Source organism: Molothrus ater, chromosome 1, assembly GCF_012460135.2.
Source record: "Molothrus ater isolate BHLD 08-10-18 breed brown headed cowbird chromosome 1, BPBGC_Mater_1.1, whole genome shotgun sequence".
Classification (NCBI taxonomy): Eukaryota; Metazoa; Chordata; class Aves; order Passeriformes; family Icteridae; genus Molothrus; species Molothrus ater.
The window spans coordinates 128,551,846-128,577,774 of NC_050478.2; the positions used below are offsets into that span (position 1 = coordinate 128,551,846).

Consider the following 25,929-nt stretch of genomic DNA (forward strand, 5'->3'; position numbering starts at 1 on the left):
CATTGCTTAATGTCACTTTATTAAATTTGTTTAAATAAAAATTTTTAAAAAGGACAGCATAAGGACAATAATTTTTGTAACTCTATATGGAGCAGGTTTTTTTGCTTTGGCAAGTATTAACCTTTTTTGTAGTAACAGTACCAAGGAATATAACTGGAATTACAGATATTTTCCACCAAGTTATTTGCTTGTATCAAAAGGGTCAAACTCCACTGCAATATGCAGTGTTGGGCCAGTAACATCAGACAAATGGCAAAAAAATATTACAGGGAAAATTCTCATAACTACTCAAAACAGATGATTTAAGAAGTCAGAGGATGAACAAACTTGGAAGAAAAGTCAGGTTTCTGGAACCACATGCTGTCTTAGCAAAGTCCATCAAATTTTGTACAGTGTATTATTTTAATAGTGACATTTTTCTTTCATTGTGGCATTTTGTACATGTGAAAACAATTATTTCACTACTGCCACAATATGCTTCTTCCTCTCTGGCACGAAGGGCACGGATCCTGGCTTGCTGTGCTTACGACGATTCAGTTCCCTAGAAACAAAACAGAAAAATGAAACTCAGTAGTCAGCACAAATGTTTAAGAAATCCTGTCTTCCTCCTCAAGCTACTGATGAGGTCATCCTACAAAGAAAGCCAAAAAAGTTAAGAATTGCTCTGTTTCTAATAACCAAAAGCCATATACTACCTTGGGAAAAAGGACCATCCCTTTTGAAAATAACTTTAAAGTTGGCTGATTTAGAAAGGTTTCAAATTAGCCTTTCTTTGGGAGCTCAGCTTGGTTTTCATGTCAACACAATCAGCTGCTCAAGTTTGTGGAGTTTATAGCTAATAAATATGACTATTACCCGCCACTTTACTGTTAATTCAACAGCCACAGCAAAGTACACCACCTTCTACCCCTAGAAATTCCAACATAGCAATGATCCAGGTGGTATAAAACACTCATCCTGGAATCTGGCATTATCAAAAAAACCAAAACCAGAAACCCACGAAAAGCCAAACAAAAACCAAAAAACCCTTCACACACCCTGTAACAGTCCATCCTATTTCCACTGCAATGGGGCACCATGTCATGCTTAACTCAGCACTGTGGCTCTTTCCAACATGGCATCTGTTGCCATGTCTTCACTGTACTTCTGGGAAGCAGCCAGCCCTCACTGCCACTGGCACTCATCTGCGTTTTCCTTAGAATCAATCCAGTAGCTCATGATCCCTCATTGAGATGCTCAAAGGAGCTCTATCACTCCCACGGGCCACAGCAGGGATGGGTTTTATTTAGAGGAAGAGAAAGTGCAGGCAAAGAGGAGCACGCACTTGCGGCGCCGAGCCTCCCTCATGATGCGCTGCTCCTTGATCTGGCAGTAGATGCTCTTGGGCAGGTGCCGGTGCTGAGCTATGCGCCGGATCTGGGGGTGGAACTGGAACTTCTCCTTCAGCTTCTGATTGTAATTCATGGCTGCCTTCTCTCGGGGTGCAAGCTGCAGGGAAAATAACACAGACGAGCACGTTATAAAGGAACAGGGATTTAACTGTTAATCTCCTTTACGAAATAAAATTTTAACTTTTCATTCAAATGGCTTCTTTCTAGTAAACTCCTCCAGAATACAGGAAGGTAAGTATTAAAAAACCTAAAATTCCAACAATATCCCAATGCTCAAACACAAAACGTTATCATTTTAAAGCTGAGTGAAGTAACCAAATTTAATTCCAGAGAATCAGATTTTAATGTGCTGTAGAGTGACAAATGAGAACCTAAATAGCTGACAGTAAACACTCTTTGATTAGTCTTTCCTAACCTCGGATGACAACCAACTTTCCCTGTAAAACAAAGATTTTCAGGCATTTTAATCACTAGGCAGTGTAATTAAAAATGCTGTAGAGGAACTGCCCTCATGAACAGCTTTACAGAAAGCTCTTCAGGTGGCCTGAATCTTACCCAGCTTCCCTGATCCCTTGGGAAGCACAAAGCACGGATCAGATTTCAAGTATTAGCTTGACTATATAGCACACAGAGCTCCAACTTTCATCAAGCAGCTAAAAAAAGTCTTGGTATCACAACCACATGAAATACAGGTGAGCTGGTATTGCCATAAAAGACTAATTTTCAATTCATGTTTAAAATTCTGTCCAAGCCACCATCAAAGTAAGAAACATGTTCTCTTGACAGTCAATCTACAGAAGATTTTTTTTTCAACTAGGCTTTTTCCCTCTGGTTCTAATGTCTATTTATCAAAAAGAAAAAAATGTGTTTCCTGTGGTTTTGTTTAAAGCATGAATTGCTTCATGAGCAACCTCTATGTATTTTGGATTTACTTGGATCTTTGGGAATTTCAGCTGCATTTCAGTCTAGTGAGTTTTCATATAAATATAAAATCTGTAAATATAAATTTAATATGATTTTAATCCCATCCGCTTTTTCCTAACCTCCTGCCCAAACTCTGTAACTCCAATACTTCAGACATCTTAAAAACCCTTCATATCTTCCATTAAACCATGGCACCAGTCTTTTGCCATCCCACATTTATGTCACAGTACTATCTCCACCTAAAACATTAAAAGTAAAACAATAGTTCATGCAACTACTAGTTATTCAGCTTTGCAAATGACTTGGTGTCACTAACTTCTCACTTTCCAGAAAGGACAAACTGATTCTAACCAAAAAAAAACAAAAAACAAAACAAAACAAAAAAAAAAAAAAAAAAAAACAACCAGTAACAAAACCAACAACTTTATTACACACACAATTGGAAATTTCACTTACAATATAATGAGACACATGATTCCCCCCCCCCCCTTGAAATCAGAAATTGGCTACTTATTCTCCACTCTGGAGATCACTTTTGTGTGTGCCTTCTGCTAGAATTTTTCATGACTTCCGAATAAATAATTAGCACACTCAGATGATTTTGGTCCAGAATACCATAAATGGTCTGAAAACAAGTATTAAAAAATTACCCCAAAGGAGCTTCTGATTTGGGACATTAAGGAAACCAGGTACCAGATACGGAGTTGCTCATGGCTCAAAAAATTCTTATTCAAACATCAGAGATACATGATGCTCTTAACCTGTTTCTCCACACCCTCTTGTTCATAAAATCCAAATCCTTCTGCTTTACTTACACTCATTGTGGCCTCTGAAATTGAAATTGAGTATATTTTACAGTCTTAGCCCACTAAAGTTACCCTCCCCCTTTTACTGAAATTCCTTCTTGTGAGCCAGCCTGTGAATAGCTGGTTCACTCTCAGTAAATCCCAGGTGTTCCCACTTTGCAGAAAACTGCCAACATAATCCAAATTAAAGAGCTTTATTTTAATTAAATGCAATGATTTTTCTTTAATTTTAGAAGAGCAAATTGCTGCCTATTTAGTATAACCTTGATGATTCTACAGACAAGAGGTGATTCTGTAAATTAAAAGATACATCCAGGACATCTTATTTTAAAAAATAATATAGATTAAGAGATGGTGGAGCCTGACTCCATTTTTATGGGTAATGTGGTATAGAGAAAGGGACACAGCTGGTGACTTTCCACCCAACTACCAGATGCCAGCGGCCAATACACCCTGTGTGCCAAGTGCACCCTCATCCACACAATGGGAAAAGAAAATGTTGCAGTAATGACAAGTTTCCTTCATGAGAGGTAGCAGATAGCCAAGAAAGCACATTGCAATAATGCACTGAATTCCAGCTTTCTCTTGTAAGTCACTTAATGAAGTTCAGTGTGAACAGCTCAAGAGAACTGTGTTACTTCCCATTCTGTTTTGGGCTGGAGAAGATGCACAGCAGGATTAGAGATTTCATTTATAGGGACTAGAACACTCTCCAATTTAATATATGTAATAAATTAGGATTTATGTGACATCATGAGGGGAAGACATAGTTAAAGGTGATATGACTGTTTTTTCCTATGTTCAAATAATGAATGTGCAATTTCTTTCCTACACGAGAAAAATAAAGATTATGTGGCAGAAACACATCTGATTTGTGTCCCTTACACAGGAGGACTTCACAGCAAATACTTAGGGTGAAAAAAGGGAGAAAGAACTCTTAAATGCAACCAAGTTGTCAGCAATAGGAAAATGCCTCTTCGAGTAAACTGCCCATGCCTCTTCTCCTCCCTCCTGATGACATAGACTGCTTATTTTTCCATCTAAGCAGAAGAAAAGTAAGCATTTTTGCAGAGCCCTGATTAGAAGCTAAAACCACCCTTAAAAAATTCTTCTCTTCAAGAGGGCTGTATTTAAAACTCCACACTATTAAGACTTCTGTAATTCAGCATGAGAATATGAAATGAATGTTTATCTGTCCTCTTCAGGTTGCCCTTCTAGGATAGGGCAGGCAAGAGCACAGATGCAATATATTTTTAGAATCCAGATATATCCCAGCAATTTTCTACACCATAGCTTGTCTTTATTTATTTTTCAATTGCTCTGCGGAAAACACCTTCTAAATTTATAGCCATGAAGTTCATTATTCATTCTTTCCTGGACCAAAAATTTTGATCTCTTTACATCTAAATGGATGACAAAAGCAAAAAAACAGAAAGGTAATGTAGGGCAATGTAGATGTTAAGAGCATAAAATCATAGCTACAGGGCTGAAGTTGCAGGTGCACTGAATCAAACTGAAAATCACTATGAAAAGAATGCCATGACCCATAGTGTCTGGTACTGCTTGTTATCAGCATTATCTCAGAAAATGGAACCACATACTAGAAACAGACTGAAAGGATAAACAATTGCTTAAGACAGTTTGGAGTGCTCCTGCTAATGCACTTTGCTAGATCAAAACCAAGACTTCCAACAGCACTTTCTCCTCTCTCTACTAGCCCATACTCAAAATCTGCTATTTCTGCATTTTTTAAGAAAGCAGTAAACCTATGCTCCACTACTGTTCACTCATTCATCAATAGTTTCACTAAAATTCTAAGCATCCTAACCCACTGCTCTGTACTAATTCATAAAAGTAACAGAGACAAAATTTTGCAGCTGTTACTCACAGAAGTTACTAAGAATTCACACTCTAAGAAGTGCAGGTATAGTTTCTTTTTTAATGTGGCAGACTGAAGAGCAATACAGATTCTACAAGTTTAACTGATGGTTCATTACTTTCAGTACAATTTGGAGAACCCAGTCTATCCCTTTCTTTCTGTCAATTACATTAATTGTACACTATTAACTGAAATCCACTATATTACTGCTGCTTTTTCAGCCTTTCCACTCAGACCAGGCTCAATTTTCCTCCTCAAAAGTCAAAATCATTTTCCTTTTCATAAATCCCAAACTTCTTCAAAAGCACAGGTTAAAAAAGCATCAAACATACTTAACAAGCCATATATTATGTATTTGAACAGTCTAGAGTTTCCCAAGTCTTAACTGAGTATTTTGCTTCTGGGCATAGAAGATAGATGCTGAGATAGATGCTCACTGCTTTAAAAATAACACCTGTTACATCCTATTTAATAATACATACTAATCAATTGATGAAAATTTATTAAAAGCTAAATGTAGAAAATTATTTTGAAGCAACCTCTGCAGTAGCTCCAACACAGATATTTGGGTTTTGTTACCCCTACGTAAAATCTGTGCAGACTTAATTCTCAGTGGAGCAGAGACACAAGATGCCTCTGGCTCCTCCAGAAACTTTTCTTCTTTCTTTCATGTTTCACTGATTTTGAATAATGAGTGCAGTGCCAAATACATTAAAACCCAAAAGAAACATGCATGTCAGAACTGATGACTGCTTGGGTACAGCTCAGAAAGTACAACTTTCCAACTGGATAAATGTTCACCAGCCACAACATGAGTATTACATATTCACTATAACTTCCTTTGAACTCAGCAATGTGAAAAAACAACTAAGTACTCACCAAAGGAAAAAAAACAAAGTTTGATTACTATTTTTCTTTCTCAGTCAGGATGTTGATTTTTACCCACTCCTGGCACAAAAAATATCCATCTTAAAATACAATGTATTGCAAGATTTTAGCATTATATCAGAAATACAGTGACCTTTGGATGAGTCATTCAAAAAAATCTTCTCAGCAAAGAAAAATAGCAGACCAAGCAACTAAGCATTTAAGACATATTTTGACACTTCTGACAGAATTACTGAATGTTCAGCTTTGAATATTCAAAACATGCAAAAAATAGCCACAGACTGTGGAATGACTGGACACTTATAAAATAAGCAAGCATATGTCTGTGAAGATAAGAACACCAACACTCTAAAAAAGAAGCAGATACTAAAAAAACATCAGTGGAACCTGCTAAATAGCCATTAACAGTTGCATTCTTAAGAATCACAGGAACTACCAGGCTGGATGAAACAGGGATTCGCACTGAATCCAAGCAACATTCCCAAGATATATCCAAGAGCCTGATAAGCCATGAGGACTCCTGAGTCCTATTAGCTACAATTGCTCTCTAAACATCTGAAAAAATAAAACTTCATAGTGCTTCTAAGAAAATTTTAATCAACTATAGCCACTTCAGACAGCTTCAAATTCTGTGTCTTGCTAAATTCATGGCTTCAACAACACCATGCTTGAACACATTACCACATAAGATACAGAGGTGTGAAATGTTCTTTTCTCATTATAATGTAATTCTTCACAAATTCTTCTCTGTTCTGTGAAGTGAGAGCAATTTTTCTATGCCCCTTTTAAGTTCTTCCTGTATTTCTAAATAGTTTTGCCTCTTAAGATGACTTTTTGATGTTGCGAGGTGTTTTCTCTAAGATAGGATGATAAATTATGGGAGGATTTTCACTTCTGACAGTAAAAAAAACCCCAACCAACACAAAAAAAAAAAAAACCAAAACAAACAAACAAAAAAAAAACAAAAAAAAAAAAAAAGGAAAAAAAAATCCCCCCAAGAATAATTTAAAAAACAGAGAAAAAAAATCAAATAATAAACCACATATCCCTTGACCTGTGTCATAGATAGCTATTGATTTGGTTCTCTTGGGAGCCGACAGCCCAAGTGCTGTGACAGAAACACACACCCTTACAGATGTTACAACAACTTCACTGAAATGATCCCACAAGAGCAGAACCATATTGTGGGTGCAGCCCCCAAGGGCCACATCAAGCAACAACACTGTACTCTGTGTACAAGGGAAAACAGCAAAGGCTGTTTTTTGTAGGACTCCTGTAAGGTGAAGGAACACAAGAGTATTAACGTGCAGACCATATCCAATAGCCAGTAGTCACAACTAAGTACTGTCTTTTTTTAGGCCCATCCATGGCCAGTTTTCACTGAGCAAATACTACAGAAAAGAGCAGAATGTCATTTACCAGTCTGTGTTCTGAACACTTAACAGCTAAGTTGTCCTTTTGGTACGCAACATTTCTGCAATGTAGGAGTAGCTGTGCTTGCCTATTACTTCCCAGAGTCAACTATCCTTACTCTTTCATAACAAAAGCAGCCAATGCCATCTAGTAGTAGTCAGTGCAGTGAACTTTTTGTTCACATCTGAAAATATCAGGAACGCTTCTACACGAAAATGATATTTGTGACATTTTTTTACCCACTTGTCCTTCACACGAAGGGCTCAGAGTAAAGATGAACATCAAAAATACCAGACAATTCTGTTACAGAACAGCATCTTAGAGAAACATCATGATCTCTTGCTAAAAATATAGTGAGCAAATGGAGAAAGCGTCAGTTAATACAATAAAATTAGGTGAAAAGGGTGTTGCCACGGGCATACGGATATAACAGAAGGAACACAGGCAATATTTCTACCCAACACTGCACTATCTAAACAAATTCAACATGAACATTAAATCCAAAAGTAAAGTCTCAAAATAAGCAACTATGGAATTGATAATTGTCTTTGACCAAAGCACCAATGGGAAAATACCAATAATCAATGCAGAAGAGCAGGGGGGGAAAAAAAAAAAAAGAAAAAAAGTATCCATTAAAAAATTAAAATAAAAAAATTCAACATAAACAGTCATTTGTAATCAGAATTACTGCAGAGACCACAAAGCTGTGCGGTTTTTTTATCTACTGCTCTGTAGCAAAACTGGGAATACTAACAGGACTTCCCAATACCTATGGTGGGCCATGGCTAAAGATATACATGTTATTTTAACTGTGCTACTCCACATCCAGTGCTTCAGAGAGCACAGCAGTCCATGAATTATCCTGTGTGCAGTGTAGCCCAAAGTACTCCTCCACTCCCTCCACCTGCCACCTCTCCCAGCTCTGTTTCACTTCCCTCCTACAGATAATTCAAGTTGATAGAGCTTCAGGTAATTACAAGCAGTCCTAGACATCAGTATGCAAGAGATCCAGCATCTCAGCTGTACCGCATTGTTCCCTGAATCACAGCTTCCCTTTCATCTCCCCACAACCTTTCACAAGACCAAGCAGAAACTCCCCCAGACATTATCTGACAGCTCTGCTGATGGGCTAAGAAAAGGCAATCTAAGCACCTCCAAAATACCATAACAATATAAAGCTACATAAAGGGATTACTCCCAGCACACAAAGTGCCAAATTCATTCTCCAAAGTCACTCAATACTTTGACTCAACTGTGCAGATGAACCTATGCAATTGGTAACTGAAAGGGAACATTTGGGTTTTGTCTGTACACAAACATTTGAACAAGTATAACAGAGAAGTCTTCCCTAATGAGGCTGGTGATCGTTCACACTAGGAACACCCCGACCAAACAGACTTACACTGAATTAAGCAGACTTCAGATAGCACCCTAGTTTTCCCACTTCGTATCTGAGAGTTACAAAGCTTAACAAGAATCTCGGTGTCAAACTACACATCAGTGCAAAGCCTACTTTACAATACATATGCTTATCATTGCATGATTTTTTTTAATATACTTTTTTTTTAACAAACTGCATGAATGAATACGAACTAATCACATTCCAGTCAAAATCTTTAAAAGTAGTGACTCTAAACTTCAACAGAATTACTTAAGTATGGCTAAACAGAATTTATTACCTTTTTCCCAGTGGTAAAGGATGAATTCTAACCATTAGCACACATGTAAAAAATTCAATTCTAGTTTAGATAGAACTGATAATTATTGTTAACATTAAACAAGACCAAAAGAAGTCATCTTGTATAGCAATAATGAGGCATCTCATTTTCTTATTATAAGCTGCAGTAAATGCAATGAGCTGTACTGCACATGTCAATGTACAAATTAAACACAAATGTCATAATATTATTTTATCGCTTCCCTTCATAAACAAGTTTTAAAAGTTGAAACGGCTAACTGGTTGTAATAATAACAAAAACCCCCAAGCATCTTGTGATAACAAAAAGCAAAATGCAACTCTTACCACTCCCAGTTTTTCAGAGGCATTAGCTTTCCACAGGCGAATATTCATCTCATCTGAGCCACACAGAATGTATTTGTTATCTGAAGTCCATTTTACAGTGATGACGTGCTGCATTCGTTTGGTATGATAAACCTCCCTAGAGCAGAGACACATTTTTAAATTATCTATCATCACTTTTCTCACCATTACCTTTCAAATAGCACAGAGCATTCTGTTCAAGGCAAAATATTTTTGCATTTTCTTGCTGTTGTTTTTAAAAAAATCTGACCTGTTTAAACACTGCTGATCTTACCTTTCTATAGATAGAGATTCAAAAAAAGTGTGATAGATTGATAAAGGACTACCTAGGATAAGATGCTTTTTAAATAAGTGCTTTCACAGAAATCATAGTACTGAGTTAAATAATAACAACTCTTTTTGCAAACCATGCTAAGGGTATACAGTATGAAATGCATACTGTTCCTGAAATAATTTTGATTAATATGCTTTTACATTCAGAGTATTACAGAATGGGAATGCAGAAAAATAGGTGCCAAAGAATCTAACACCAAACAGCAACAAAACACCTCCTAGCTGTCCATTTATGATATGGCAATGGATTTGCTACTCTTCATTGTGATTTCCCTCCTTTACGCAAAAATGGACTCCATTTCTTTTTTAATTTCTGCTGATTAGACTCCTGCTCAACAAGTGCTGTTGAAAAATGTTTCTGAATGCTGCATTTAAACCAATATTTAGGTTAAACTTTAGTCTAAACTTTTGTTAAATTTTTGTCTAATTTTTAGATGTATCAAACAAGTTTATTCTTTTATTTCTGCTATAAAAATAAAGGACTAAATACACTTTTTTGGGAATTCTAGTTATTTATTAGCATTCTGAATTAGCATTCTGAAAAGAAGGAAGAAGCAAGGTCTATTTATTGTCTACCAATAGTCATTCCTTTGATGCATCAGTCATGCACTACAGCTTATTCTCTTTCTTCCATTCAGTTATTTTTGCAAGGAAGACCCAAGTAATAATGTAAAAGAAACACAGAAGCAACAGCTATTCAAGTGATGTGGAGAAACTTGACTGGGGTTGAGTTGAAATGGTTGCAAGAAAAGTAATCAATATATCAGAATAAATAAGCTTCAATAAGCTTAATCACCTCTTTTCATTCACCAGCAAGCAATACTCTACAAGAACAACTATGTGGAAGACTAAGCACACCTACCATTAGAAAACATTAATACTCACATCGGCTTTTCACTGTTTAATGGCATGTGTGCACATCTGCACTTTCACAAGAACTTCTGTGTTTTACTTTCCTTCTACCACATGACTCAGTAACAAAGCTTTTCTTCACCCACCTTTGGGGAACTAAGTCATTTTCCTTTTCATACTTTGAATTTGCAGCCTTTGCCTATCCTGTGGCTGTCATCACAAGGTATTAAATGTCATTTTTCAGGGACAGGAAAAACAGAAAACATGGCCAACTAACCTGGATCTGTCATTTAGAAGTTTGCACAGAAATACAGTTCTGTCTGCTAAGCATTTACTAAATTTAATCAACTTCATAAAAAACCTTATTTCTTAGGGCTAAACAATTTCACTATTTGAATTTTCATTTAAAAATAAAATAGAAAGCAATTGCAGTTAGGAGTTTTTCAGATTGGGAGGACATCAGAAGTAAAAACTAGAATAGCACCAGGATCCTTATTTACAGTTATTCCTAACTGTCCTCTCAGTTTTCCAAGCAGGATCAGATCTTCTCTTTAGAGACTTTCTCCATTCTGTGAGATTAAAATGAACTGTGCAATTCTAAAGATGCCCAGCTTCTAAAAAAATTTAAGTGTACCAGAACACTCTAATCAGCTTACACGAGGCAAAATTTTTCATTTGTAAAGCTTCTCCTCACTAGATTTATGGCTACAATACAAAAGGGGGAAAAGTGTGGACAAAGAAAAACCCCTTCCACAGGCCTTGGCAGCAATCTGCTAAAATGTGAAATAAAGCCTTTTACTGTTGTGCTATGGGGTCTGAAAACCTCTCTGCAGTGATGTGTGTTAACTTTACATATCACCACTTCTGTGAACATTCTTAATTCATACAAAGAAGCTGCTAACCATATTGTTTAATAATGCAAGTCAGAAAAAACTCCCAAACCTACAAAGAAACTGCACCATCTAATCACATTTAAAGTATTATTGCAAGACAAAAAGAACATGAAAACTATCAGCAAATTAGATATAGAGGGAATGTAAATAGCCCCTCCCACTATTTAATGCAGCATAGGAGCACAAACAGTTACTCAGCATGCACAATTTCATCAATCAATAATAAAAATATACTCCTTCACCAAATCAGTATTTCAACGTTTTCACCCTCAAACCACCTAGAACTTGACTCAGTAACAACCTTCTGGGAGGACAAGGCTGGAGAGAGGAAGTCAAGCAGAAGTAAAATAAAATTAAGAATAAAGAAAAAGGAGGAAGAACTGACAAGAAAGAATAATGAAGGCAGGTTTATGAAGATCAAATGATACCAGAAAGATCAGATAACTTGCCCCAGTTTTCATGAAACTGAAAGAAAACAAAAAAATAATGGAGACACAGTAGATTCAATCTCAACTCAAGCAAAATATTTAATATACTGACTTATGAAACCTTACATGAAAAACGAACTCCATGTGAATTGTATTCAAAGCACTGTATTACAAATCAAAACCAGGTTAACAAAATATGAACAAAAGGTAGTAAATACACTGAAATAGATCACAAAACGGTCCCAAACTGATCCTCAGGAATTCATACAGCAATCTATTTTACATAATGTCTTCAGCAATCATCCACCTAGGATGAAGACAATCCCTAGGAAACCAAATGCTACAATGCTGTAATATATGGCAAACTCAAGTGGTGACAAAAACAGAACAAAGCAACCTAAAATCACTAAAGATGCATCAACAGGGAAATCAAATGGGATTCACCATGGTGAAATACAAATGACACGAACACAGTAATCCACTCTAATTTCACCTCCATATTGTGGAAGAAGTGCTACTTGTTAAATAGTTCTACTCTTGATCCATACTCCAGAACTAAGTCAACTACACAGCCTGTCAGTTTCAAGCTACCGACAGAATAAGATTTCAACACTCACAGGAAGCAAATGCCCCAGTGAAGATGTTAATGAATGAATTAGTAATTTTGAGGATTTGGAAGGAAGTCACTGGAATGAAGAGAGAGAAAGGTGTAAAACTACTCACCTGCTGTGACCTTTGTCTACAGGAAAAATGCGGATGGACTTATCAAAGCTGGCAGACACAAATTCTTTCCCAGTGGGTGAATAATCCACATCAAGGACAGCAGACACATGATCCATGTGCACCATCACAGGTGATTCAAGAAAGCGCATATCAAAAGTATATAAGCTTTAAAATAAATACATCACTAGCTTAGTATCAGAACAAGTCCTAAGTAAAGAGTACATTTTACATAAACCACACTTAAGGATAGAGCCATACTGCAGAGGGAACTCCTTAAAACAGCTCATAATATGTGAAAAGAAAGAAAATGGCTTTGTTTAGGGTTTGAAAGAAGCTTGTTAATCAAAGGATCTAGTTATTGGATCAGGTTTCTTTCTCCCTATCAAAGGACAGATAGGCTCCACTTCATCATCTGTCCATGGGTCAGATTGCAGGCATCACACTGGCCTCCTTTACTCCATCTTCCCATGTAAGTATGCACCCTGAACTTGTAAAAGCACCTCTCAATCATTACAGAAAGCCCATCAGTTCTGAAAGGTTTCCTAATATTCCCCTGCTGTGAACTCCTAGTAATTCAGAGTCTACTGTAAAGTTCCATTTGGTTGGCATCCTTTCTTACTGCCTAATTATCTTAGGTAGACAAGTGCAAGGAAAGCTTGGTGTAGCAAGTCTAGTAGTGCAGGGAAAGCTTGGTCCTTACCCATGGAGATGCTAGTTCAGCAGAGCACACTATCCATAGAAAAACATGGAAGGCAGGTGTTTTATGTTAAAAGTAAACACCTAGCTGCTGGACCACAGCTGGTTTGCTCTCAAGGACTTGAAAGCTCAGATAAAGCCTACCTCTACTCCCTCTGAATAAAGAAGCCAGGCCTAATCGAATATGCAGATCATCAAATAAGCGTATGTGCTTTACAGACAATGCATTTATTGGAACCTGATTAAAATATACCATTTAGTAGGACTATTATGTTAAAAAAGTTTAATTCAACAGATTTCTCACCTTTCTTTCTGCAGATGAATGCATAACTGAAATTAAATATATCTTACTGAATACTATAATGGTGATTATTGCTTTTTCCTTCTAAATTCCCCAAGTATGCAGCATCTTATTCAAAATTGCTACTCCATATAACCAGCAAATACTTGCATATGCATTGTTGATGTGTGCATTTGCCTTTGCATACTAAATGCTTCAGGCTACAAGAGAACAGTTGTCCCTAACAAAAACAGCTATAATTTTTAGTTTAGCAAGAGGAAGAAAAGAAAATTGAAAAAACCCAAACCAGCCAAAAACCAAATTCATAAACAAAAACCTCAAACTTATAAACAAACAGATTAGGTAGTCTAATAGTTTTACCATAACATAAATACTAGAAAAACAGCACATTGAATATAACACCACTTTCAAGGTCTGAGCCAGATTCCATTTCCTTAGAAAAACAGCCTTAAGATAAGTGATAAAATTCCTATGTTCTAGAAGAAAACAGTGATCTATTGTTAGATCACTGACTTCCTGGAAAAAAGGATATGGAGCATATTTGCAATGGCCTAGTTTTGAAGAGACAGCTTTTTCAATATCAGATTAGCTGTTCATATGAATAGTATTGTTGAAAAGTAAAAAACTGCTCCGAGACATTGAAAGGATAAGTACTGCAGTCTCCAGAACTGTCTCACAAAAGATTATTTTTTTTTAAGAAATGTTCTCATGAAAATAACTGATCAGTACAATGTATCAAGCTTCACAAGAGCTGGCAAGAAAATAAACACTTATATTGCCTCAGACTGGACCAATAGTACTTATTTTCCAGGGCCTATCTCAAGTTATACTTGCATTCAGCTGCATTTATTCTAAGTTACACTGCTTTTTACCCCCCAGGTACTGAGACACACAGAAAGTGGCAGTCTACCATCAATTCATATTTCTTAAAATCAGTATTCCTATAATTCTCTAGATTGTAAAGCAATCCAAATTTAGAGTTTGAGTAGTCTTTTAAAAATTTATTTTAGCACAATCATAAATAACCAAGATACAGATGAAAAATATAATCTGTCCAGGATTATCAAAAATCAAGGTTACACTTACTTGTAATCTTCATTGGCTGCAGTAAAAATGAAAGCTTCCATAGGGTTCCAACACAGTGTATTTGTCCTCATGTTCAAGATAACCTGAAATATATTTACACATTGCTACCTTGTTAAAGGCAGTAAAATATTCACTGCAGTTCAAAACTTCCTACATTCCCGAAGACAAGGACTTAGTAGACAGATAATTATGGCAGAGGAATAGTACATGACAGAATGTTTCCTCAGCAGTGTTAGAAGTGAAACCCAAGAACCTCCTGTCCCTCATTACATACTTCTGCTTTGGGCTACACAACAATTAAATCTTCCTCTGTAAATCACCTTAGAATCAAATTCTTCTAAGTGGTCATTTAACATGGCAACCTGTTAGTAGTCAACAAGTAAATCTGGAACTTCCAAAAAACTTCACTTCTCTGTCCTATTTACAGGAACCTTTAGTTAAGTAATCTATAGACACACCTAATTAAATGGTTATTTCAAGGGACATAGTCATTAATTGAAGCTGTGAACTAACATTTGCAAAGCAATTGTAACATGTTTATGTTCTCCCAGTTATTACTCCTTCATTATTTTATGTCTAAAATTGCAGTTCACCAATTCTCCTGGCCAGCTGCCATTTCTTGTGGAAGTGCCAAGCAATGCACACACAAGTTACTGTGTTGTCAGGTACTCAGCACTCTCACTGTACCAGCAGTGAATCATTCCTCACACATTTGTAAGATTTGCTTGCTGCTTGTAAGCATATGGCCAACAAAGAGGCCAGCTGGCCCTGAAGTGGGAGGAAGGCAGCTGATAACAGATTAATAAAACCCTTCTGCTTTCTAACTGCAGACTAGACAAGAGGCACTAGCAAGCTGTATGTTGGATGTCCCCACCTTGGAGGACAGCTGGGCCCCTGTGGGACAAGGCAAGGCAGGGACAAAGTCATCTGACACATCAGACACTGCAGCTTTGGCTTCTGCCGAGTCTGAGGGGAACTTCCAACCATTTACTTGAAAAAAAGACCTATACAGTATGCCTGACACAAAGTGGATGTGTAATTACAGAGCAACTGATTAACAAACTGAACAACTCTATAAACAGGATTTTCTACAATGCTCCAGGCCAGCTATAATCCTACTTAAAAATCCTGAAATTTGTTTAACGGTATGGTATTCAAATCTCATTTTTATTCTTGGCTTACTACACTGAACACCATAAATTTACACACCTATTTCAGACTATAGTTGTACAATTATAACCCTTACGGTAATGAACACAGTCTCAAACCAAGTTAAGTGATGATTTTACTGAACATCCCTCCAAAAGATTGCAATGAATGTGTGTCTATTCCTGTAATTCTCATTCTCCCTAAATCCTCATTCCCTAGGTGACACCATCCTGTTCATTATAAAGTCTGTGCTGCAGAACACTGCTTATTTTCAGGAACTGCATGCAACCAGAAGGGAATGTAACCATCAGATGTCTAAAGTGATCTCTAGTTTAAAAAGCAGACACTGAGATGTCCTCTGTTTACTCTAATGCGACAACTAGAATTTGCTCAGATTTCAGTATTGTTCTAGTTATAAAACTTGCACAAAACTGGGAAGTTAATAATCAAGGACCGTTCTTTATTCCTTCCTGGTTCAAGTTTACCAGCCACTGCAAAATGAGCACACAATCAATGTTAGCCCACCATATCTATAAGTAATTTAAGTCATTTTATAAAATAACTTCAATATTGCTAAAAATCCAGCTCTTTCAAACGGAGTCAAGTCCTGTCATGCTCCAAATCTCTATTTTTACACCAAAATTTACAAGCCTTCAGTTGATTTCAGCAGTGGCTTTTGGAATTAAAATAGTACCTAAGAAATGAGATTGTATCTACAGTTCTAGCATTAGGTTTAGTAACAACTATATAAGGCAACCTGGGCTGGAAGTGATTTAAGTTGCTGTAAATACATTAATAATGGCATTTCAGAACTATCTAAACCCATGCCAGAGCCATTTTTAACTGCTATTTTTAATCTATTGTACATCTTCTTAGAAATGGGTAAGTTTAAGTCCCCATTAAGACAAGTCAAAATTGTGAAGTACCTGAAGACTTGGTTCTCTGGGTTTAATTATTTTAACTGTGAACAGTTGCTTACAAAGAATGTCAGTCTGGAAATGCTGACATTATTTTAGTACAGAAACATTACCCAAATAATTAACCTGTCTTCCCTTACTATCAGCAAGGTTTTTGGTTGATGAACACCTAAGAATGTAACAAGCAAGAGAAAACACAGCTCCTGTCAGCTGTTAAAATGCTAAAGTCTATCTTTACAACACCCTAAGCTTTCCTGATCCCACAGGTTGCACAAGAATGACTTTTAAAGTGTACCAATTCCTATCAAAACATTTTCCTCTTGTCTCTGAACAGAATTGCTTTCATTCATCTTTCCCAGCTTTTTTTAGACTAGTTCTTCTTTTGAACCTAGGTAGCATCTCACTATCTCATCCCTCCCTTTTTAAAACTAAAGGCTTTGAAATCCACACTCAGGACAAACGGGCAACAGTGTGAGAATTGTGTGAATAGGAATGCATGTGTGATGTACTCCTATTTCCATTCATGAAGGGACTGCCACCGAGTTCCAACTGCTCAGCTGATCAAATTCCAGGAATGCAGCAGTGCCAGAAACCAGTGCCCATACATAAGAATGGTAACATTAATAAGCAAAACCAATCCCTTAGGAGTTCCAAAGTTCTTAGCTCTCAATGCAAAAATGGACATTTCACCTCCTCTCCACAGGAGAATTATCCCTATCTCAGGAGGAAACCCAGTACTGTGCCCATGGAAGCAAGGAAGTCCTAACCAGTGTTTTATTCCTACGGCAGGAAATGCATCTCAGCATGCTGCTTACATGAGATACACATACACAAACATGTGCACACAGTCTACAGTAATTCTATATCCACACATATGTACAGTCATATATTTAGCATATATACATAAGTAAAACTCTGTTAGATTCAAACGTAGTTCACAAAGGATCCAACTGCATCTTTTGACCAGATGCTGCAGCTCTACAGCACTGGCTGGGTTAATTTCAACATTCAGGTCTTTAGTTGGCATCACTGACAAGTTTCTATAAGCACTGCCTCAGTGGCCCAAATGAAACTTCACTAACAATTATTGGGGCACGGGGAGAGAAAGAAACACTGTTATGCCAACAACATTCCTTTTTATAACTAAGTACCATTTTAATGTTGTAGTGTGTATCAGCTCAATGACACCGCAGGCAGTATGTAACACTGAGTGCATACTCGCAAGCCAGAATATTGTATTTCAAGAAGAACATAGTTAAAATAGATCTGGGGCTTAGAACTACTGAACTTGATTGAGGTTTGATAGGTGGGTATGAATTACCAGCCTCTTATCTGAATAAATACAAATATTCTGTTAAATAGGAATCTTTAGGTCATCAGTATGTTCCACATACAAATATTATTTTGATTACACTGCAAAGGATTTCTGAATGTTTATGGTGGGTGTATAGGGAAGGGTTTCTCTTTGAAAAGGGGTTTTTTTTTTCTCCCTTTGAAAGAAAAACACCTTTTCAAATACAGAGCAAGGCTCTCCAGTGGTGAAGTTAGCTTGTTTCCTTCTGGTAAGGAAGAGAAAAAAAAAATTAAAAAAAAAAACAAAAAAAAAAAAAAAAAAAAAAAAAAAAAAAAAAAAAAAAAACACACATACATAGACAGAATGCAATACAGGAACATAAAGTTCTTATTGTGAAATTGCTGTCAGGTCAGGCACTTGATCAAGAATTACAACAGAGTGAGCATGACAGCCTGTCTGGATGCAGAAGAAGGCCCTTCTAACTCTGCATTGTTTAAATCCCAACGTTAATTCAAACTCAGAAGACTCAGACAATGAAAACTCAGTTAACTCAGATTTCAGAGCTTCCCATTCTCTACTGTCACCAACAGTTACATGCTATTAACATATTCAGTATGATTATTAGCACCAGTAATTAATCTTAAAAAGAAAAATATTACCTTCTTTAATGGAGTTGATTTTCTGATATCATACAGCACAATATTTCTGTCAGAAGCACAGCTTCCCAAAAGGTAAGTCTGAAAAAAAAAACCAAAAACCCCAAAACCAGTGTGTATGGTCTTCTGAATACTTCTAGAGTGTGGTTAATAGCTTACATCAAATACCTAAGCTGTTTCACAAAGCTGGTCATGAGTTTCTTTTTCAGTCAAGGAAATACCTTCATCAATTTTTCTGTGCAGCTAATTACCCAGCACAAAGATTTTAAATAGCTTTCCCTGTAAGATCCAGAATCCATGCAGCGCCCTCTACTTTAAAACTAACAGACAATTCCTCATAAACACTTTTTCTATGAGCACAGCCCAGTCAAGGGGTATAACAGAAGTGCTGTAAAAGATCAAATGCAATTGTTTTGCTGTGGGAAGAGTGAGAAGTCTCAGTCACAGGGAGTAGAATACTGGAACAGATGAACTGGCAGCTCCTCAGCCACTTAACTGCTACACTGCATGACTGAGGTACAAGGTATGTTGTTGTTGTGGGCAGAATGGAGATTGCTCTGCTTTTGTTTCTCCTCTCCCACACTAGCAGAGACAAAAGATAGGAAGATAAATTTGTATGGTACTACATTCCAAAATAATATAACCATCAAAATCTATATATGCATCTCCTTACATATTCCATTAAAACATAAAATCTAAATTTGGAAGAAAAAAAATCAAGATGGTGTAAACAGAGTTTACATTTCATATTCTTCAAGAAAAATACTAATTTCCAATAAATTACATAATCATTACCTCAATGGGATTAAATTTTACACTGCTTATGCTATCAAAACCCCAAGTCAGAGAACACTTGGGGCTTGTCCTTTGTTCATCCCAAATGTCCACTTGATGGCCACAGGTAGCAAAAACAGGCTCCTTCCAGTGGTGATCAATTCCTGTATACACTGTCTTTAAGGGAAAATAACAAAAAAAAAGCAAAAATTTTAAAACCCAATTGTATGCATAAATATTCAATTATGTTCTGTTAGGAAAAAAAAAAAATCAACAAATCTTTGCATGGGGAGTCTCACATGGTTTTTCTCATTTATATTACTGAAAATTAAGTCACCATTGCTACTAGAAACTAAACCTTATCAGATATACCCCTGCCAGTAGGCAAGCTTTCTTTTCCATTTAAGGTGCATGTATGCATTTTTTGGTAATTTACAATGGAGTTGGCACTAAAGGCATATTTACAAAATCCTGGCTCATTTTAAAGCAAATGAAAAATTTAAGAGCGCAACTGTATTTTCAGTAGGGACTTGAACGGATTTCACAGACATTACAATAACTAAAGAGTTTCAAACCATCAATTTGAAAAAAGCATTTAACATTTTTCTTAACACAAGCTTATCATAAATTCAAAGTGCCAAAATATCTATTTTTAGACTGCTTTTGTCAATAAGGAAGATGTAAAGTTAGTATTTTGTATTGAATGGTTGTGAGATTGGTATGAAAAGTAACTTATTTAATGCAGACTAAGCACTGACAATACACATCTGAAGAGACTACAGAGAAATGTGACCAGTTTGCAGGAAAGGGATAATTAGTACAGACAGAGCTAAGCAGTCTCTGGTGGCATTCAAGGAGTCCTTTCTGGTTACATGTAAAGTAAGTGCAATAAAAACATGAAGATACTTTAAAAATGCCACAATAAAACTTGATGCCAGCAAATTACAACCCATTATGATAATAAGTGATATCAAATTATTTCTCTCTCCTTCAAAAACTAGATAAGAAATTATTCAAACTTAATTCAAAAGAAGAGGTGTGGGAAAATCAAAACTCCTATTTTACTACCTTTCCAAGAATTGTATGAACAGGTTCTTCTTCTTCTCCGTATTCTGGGCTCTCCATTTTCCACTGCTTTATGGTTTTGTCATCACCAACCTGGAAATATTGGAGAATTTATGTACTGTTTTATGTAAATATATTCCCTTTTATTTTGCTAGATGAGCTTTGCAATTAAATACAGGCATCCTTTCAAAAAAATATTCTGTAATATACACACATGCTTCCTCCTGTTTATTTTTTGTTCCATTTTATATCTCCAAGCTACAGATTAGCTCTCCTGGTCATAACATGTCATTAAAACATGTACATGGTCCGGCTGCAGTGAACATTCTTCACAGCAGCCTACCTGGCACTGTGTTTTTGATGAAAAAAACATCAGGGCTGAAAAAAATATTTGCGCTGAAACAGCCCTGATACAGCCCCCAAGCCTTGGCTGTGCATTTCCCCCTGCTCCCACTCTGTCTCCATCATCCCTGCCTCACCCACCAGCAACAGGCTTGGGGTGGGCAGCAGACTGGGAGGGGACACGGGCATGACAGATGTCCTGAACTGGCCAAAGGAGTATTCCATACCCCAGAACAATGCTCTGCAATAAAAGCTGCAGTACTGGGAGCAGAAAGAGGAGGTGGGGGCTGCTCAGAGATTGTCTGGGGATCTGTCGGCTTCTGAGAGCCGGCGATGGATTCCCAGTTTGTTGCTTGTTTCCCACCACCACCTTTCCTTCACCAATTTCATTGTCCATCTTGATTCACAAGGCTTTTCCAATTTCCAATATAGATAGCTGAATAGGAAAAAGGTGAGCTGGAATGATGGCTATTTTGTAAGGCTAAATTTTGTGGTTTTTAAACTGCAAATTATCTTCTGGAAGTGACTTTGGTGAGCCTGTAATCAGTTAAAAGGCACTTTCCACCTCAGTTGCTCTGGTTGCCTGCTCCAAATTTTGTTCTACCTCTTGCACTAATGCCAGCACAAGCTTTTGCAGGGCTGTGCAGTGACCTGGATAATGAAAAAAAAGGCCTAAAAAAATATTAGCTTTACAAGTTTATCCTCTCCTCCCTGACTGCACTATTACTATTTCTCTCCCTCTCTCAATTTTCAGGCAGACATTTCAAAAGGGGAGTAACTAACTTGGAGTCACTTAGGGTTTTTTACTGTGACTTTCCCTATATCCTAACTACTGTCCCTGTGACCTAGTCTATACCTTAGAAAAAATAAATATACTGTAGTGAAAATGGCTCTTTTATGACCAGTTTAAACAAAGCACAACCTCAGGACACTTCCTGTTTTCAAAAACAGTTCTTGTTGTGATATCTCAGAACTGTTTTAATGCCAACAGGAAGACATACTATTTCCAAGCAGTTTACATGCAACTGAATCTGTTGTGGTTTTTTATGAATCAATAAAGCTTTATTCACCTGGAATGGTCTTAACTTAATCAGATTACTTTTAATCATAGTATATGCAAATGGTTACTTTTTTACATGGAATATGTGTATGCAAATGGTTACTTTTTAACTTTTTTAAGTCTTGCAATGAACTACTACTTTACTACTTTAACAAAAACTAGTTTACTGGAGTTTTAATTACAAGACCATCTGTTAGCTCTTTGCTCATATTTATCTCTTCCATGCTCTTGAACGATATCCATATCCCAGCATCAGAAAAAACTTTATCCTAAATAGAACTGTCGGGTTCACCGACACATTTAATAAGTGTATTCATACAATATTTACATGTTCTATGGCAGAGAGCAAGCTTCTCAGTGGAAAACAGATGGTGAGCAGGTACTCTATGCTGCTGCACTGCTAAGGAGCCACATAATACTCACAGTGAAGAATGATGTGCCACAGAAACGGGCACACATGCCTCGAACAAAGCCTTCATGGGCTTGTATCGTGCGGATACACTGTCGTTTGGTCAAGTTCCAAATCTTAACCTGATAAAAACAAAAAGCAAATATTCTGTAAGCTTTCCACAGCTGCAGTTCAGTATTCAAGTACAAGAGACCACACATGTTGTAATGAAATGGCAGAGTTGGCTTGGACACCGGTCAGAATTTATCATGTTAAAAAATAATTATTTCTTTCTTGAAAAATAATTTTAGAAGTGAGGCTCTTTTGTTCCTACACTCCCCCACGACCTAAGCTGTATACTTTCTGCATTTTGCACTCCCATGTTTTTGAACTAGAATTCTTGCTAAAAAACAGCAGCAGTTATAAAATTAGCAAAAAAATACCCTTTTAAAGACAAAAACACAAAGAAATTTGGAATCAACAGAATTTTTTCTGTCCAGTTGCTGTACTACATTGTCTATAGATGTCCACCTCTCACAGAGCTTTCTGTTTAAAAGCTTTTGGGCTCATTTAAAAACCAACAACAAAGAAATGGAGTTCACTTTTTATATTTTTAATTATTTACAGTACCCTGTACTTCACTTGCTCTATCAGTGAATAAGAAATTTGGGTAAGAACTTTCATAGAAATTTGTTCCACTTTCTCTGAAAAGGTTAACCTCCCTTATACTACTGCATGACATGAGCACTTTCTATAAAAAGCAGAAAGCAGCCAACTGCCTAGAAGACCTTTAACCTGCCCTTGATTATCTTTAAAGTATTCAAGTACTATATCAAATGAGCAATGTAAGGGTGAGAAAAGACAGGTAATTCAGAAAAGACAGGTAGTTTTTTCAGCCACTAGTTCCACTAGTCCTTGATTGCTATTTATAATAGTTACATAAAACAATAAAATATATATATATACATAGGGTTAGCCTTTTTTAGGCAATATGAAAGCCTGCTATTCCAAAAATTTTTGGCTGTATGCCCCTTCACCCTAGCTAATCTGGCAGTTTAACTTCTTTAGGGAAAGCCATCCCAATGTGTATTGGGTTTGCGCGGCCAGGTTTTGGTAGTGGGAGTCTACAGGGGTGGCTTCTGTGAGAAGCTGCTGGAATCTTCCTCCACGTCCAACAGAGCCAATGCCAGCCAGCTCCCACACAGACCCACCCCTGGCCAAGGCCAAGCTAATAAGAAATGGTGGTAACAACTCTGTGATAACACATTTAAAAAGGAATAAAAGTAACTGCACTCAGAGAAGAGAGGGGCAAGAATACATGAGAGGAATAACTGCAGACACCAAGGTGAAGGAAGAAGGAGGAGGAAGAATGAGGTTCCTCTGAGCCTCTTGTGAAGACCATGGTGAGGCAGCAGGGCCCCTGGTGCTCATGGAGGAGGTTAATGGGAGTGCAGAGATCCACCTGCAACTGTGGAGAAGACCGAGACCAGATGCACCCAAAGCAGGCTGTGATCCATGGCAAGCCCTTGCTGGAGCAGTCTCCTGGCAGGGACCTCAGAACCCATGGAGAGAGGAGCCTACACTGGAGCAGGTTTCCCAGGACTTGTGACCCTGTGGGGACCCACCCCGGAGCAGCCTCCTCTTGAAGGACTACACAATGTGGAACAGCCACCAACAGCAGCAACTCATGAAAAGCTGCAGTCTGTGGAAAGGACTCACACTGCAGAAGGACATGGAGAACTGTCTCCCATGGGAGGGACCATGGTGGAGCAGCAGAGCATCTCCTCTCCTTGAGTAGAGGCAGGAACAACTTGTAATGAACTGACTGTAACCCCCTCCCCCCGTTTCCTTGTGCTGATAGGGAGAAGGGAGAGCCTGGGGAAGGAGGGAGGGGCTGGGGGGAAGGTAATTTTAAGGTCTTATTTTACTTCTCATTATTTTGTTCTGAGTTTGTTAATATTAAATTCAATTATTAACCCCGTGTTCAGTCTGTTTTGTCCTTGGTGGTAATAGGTGGGTGGTCCCTCCCTGTCCTTATCTTGGCCCATGAACCTTTCACTACAGTCTGTCTCCCAGGTTTATCTCCCAGGTACAGTGACAGAGTTATAGAGCAGCAAAACTGCGTGAGGTTGGAGGTAACATGCTGAACAGAGGCAGAAAAGTAAGGTGTGACCAAACCAACCAAACAACCCAACAAAACGCAAAAGAGAAAAAAGACATGTGTTTGTGGTGGTTTGCAAGCTTACCTCCCCATCACAGGCTCCAGACAGCACAGTAGACAAACTTTTTGGATGTTTGGCCATGCAATTAACTCCATCTCTGTGGCCATCAAGTGAACTAAGAAAGGGTTTTGCAAACACACGTTCTAGCTTTGTGGCATTCAGAGCTCTTACATACTCTCGTGCAACCTCAAATGGATGCAATGCAGGGTCATAGTTCCTTGGAACTGCAACAGAAAGAACACACATTAGAAACCCACGCTGGAGCAGGTCCAGAGGAGAGATGAGCAGAGGGATGAACTACCTCTCCCATGAGGAAAGGCTGAAAGAGCTGGGGTTGTTCAGCCTGGAGAAGAGACAGCTCAGAGCAGACCCCACTGTGGCCTTTCAGTATTTAAAGGGGGCTGTGAGAAAGATGGGGACAGACTTTTTAGATGGTCTATTATGATATGACAATGAGTAACAGTTTTAAACTTAAAGAGGGTAAATTTAGACTAGATTAGAGGGGAAATTTAGACAAGTAAGAAGTGTTTTACAATGAGATGGCACATGCCCCATCAATGTTCTGAGCAGCCTGATCTAGCTGAACATGTCCCTGTTCATCACAGGGCAGGGTGTGGGGGGTTGGACTGGATAACCTTTAGAGCTCCCTTCCAACCGACAAAACTCTATTATTCTATGAGTAAAATCAACACCATTTTTGGCAGTTTAAATAATGATTGTGCAAGAAGCAGAACTCCATATACCAGGAATAGAACAGCATTAAGCGCAAAAAACTGAAAAGGGTAATCTAGGAAATACTAAGCGCAATCTCGGGGTACCAAATCAGTGATTAAACCCCCAGCCCCCACTCCTGCTCTGACGCCGCTTCCAGACCAGGCTCTGGAAGCTCCAGGCTCTGCCGCCCCAATGGGAGCTCCCGGCAGCCGCCGCCCGGGCCACGGCAAGGCAAGTTCAGCCCCCAAGAGGCCCCGCACGCGAATCCCCGCCTGGGAGCGGCACCCGCGGGGAGTGCTCCCGGTGCCCGCAAGGAGGGAAGCCCAAAGCCCCTGCCCGAGCTCTCCGACTCTCGCTGGCTAGCGGTCAGCGGCGGAGGAGAGGGGACCGGAGCGGAGCGCGGACGACGGGCGCTCGAACGCCTTCCCGGGCCGCCGGCCTCATCTCTTCCGGGCGGGCCGGGCCGGGCCGGGGGCCGGGCGGGCCGGGGGCCGAGGGCCGGTGCCGGTGCCGCACTCACCGCGCTGCAGGTCCAGCTTGGTCTCCCTCACGTAGTCATCGGGGTTGCGGCTCAGCACCTTCACCCGCATCGCGCCGCGCCGGCACCGTGCGCCCACGTGACCGGATGCGCCGCGCGGGCCGTTCTCGCGCGAGGCCGCGAGCCCCGTCGAGGCCCTGGCCCCGCCCCCGCTCC

At 38.4% G+C, this 25,929-nt stretch overlaps 1 protein-coding gene across 1 annotated transcript; it reads right to left on the bottom strand.

Moving 5' to 3' along the window:
• Positions 1 to 25,875, bottom strand: DCAF13 (DDB1 and CUL4 associated factor 13). The gene is made up of 11 exons (XM_036407047.2): positions 25,756 to 25,875; positions 24,546 to 24,745; positions 22,335 to 22,442; positions 20,513 to 20,602; positions 19,466 to 19,621; positions 18,674 to 18,751; positions 14,655 to 14,737; positions 12,572 to 12,736; positions 9,325 to 9,460; positions 1,325 to 1,488; positions 1 to 541 (listed from the first exon to the last, which is right to left on the bottom strand). The coding sequence occupies exons 1-11, from the start codon at positions 25,823 to 25,825 to the stop codon at positions 454 to 456; spliced, it is 1,338 nt and encodes a 445-aa protein (XP_036262940.1). The 5' UTR covers positions 25,826 to 25,875; the 3' UTR covers positions 1 to 453.
• Between the last annotated feature and the right edge of the window lie 54 nt (positions 25,876 to 25,929).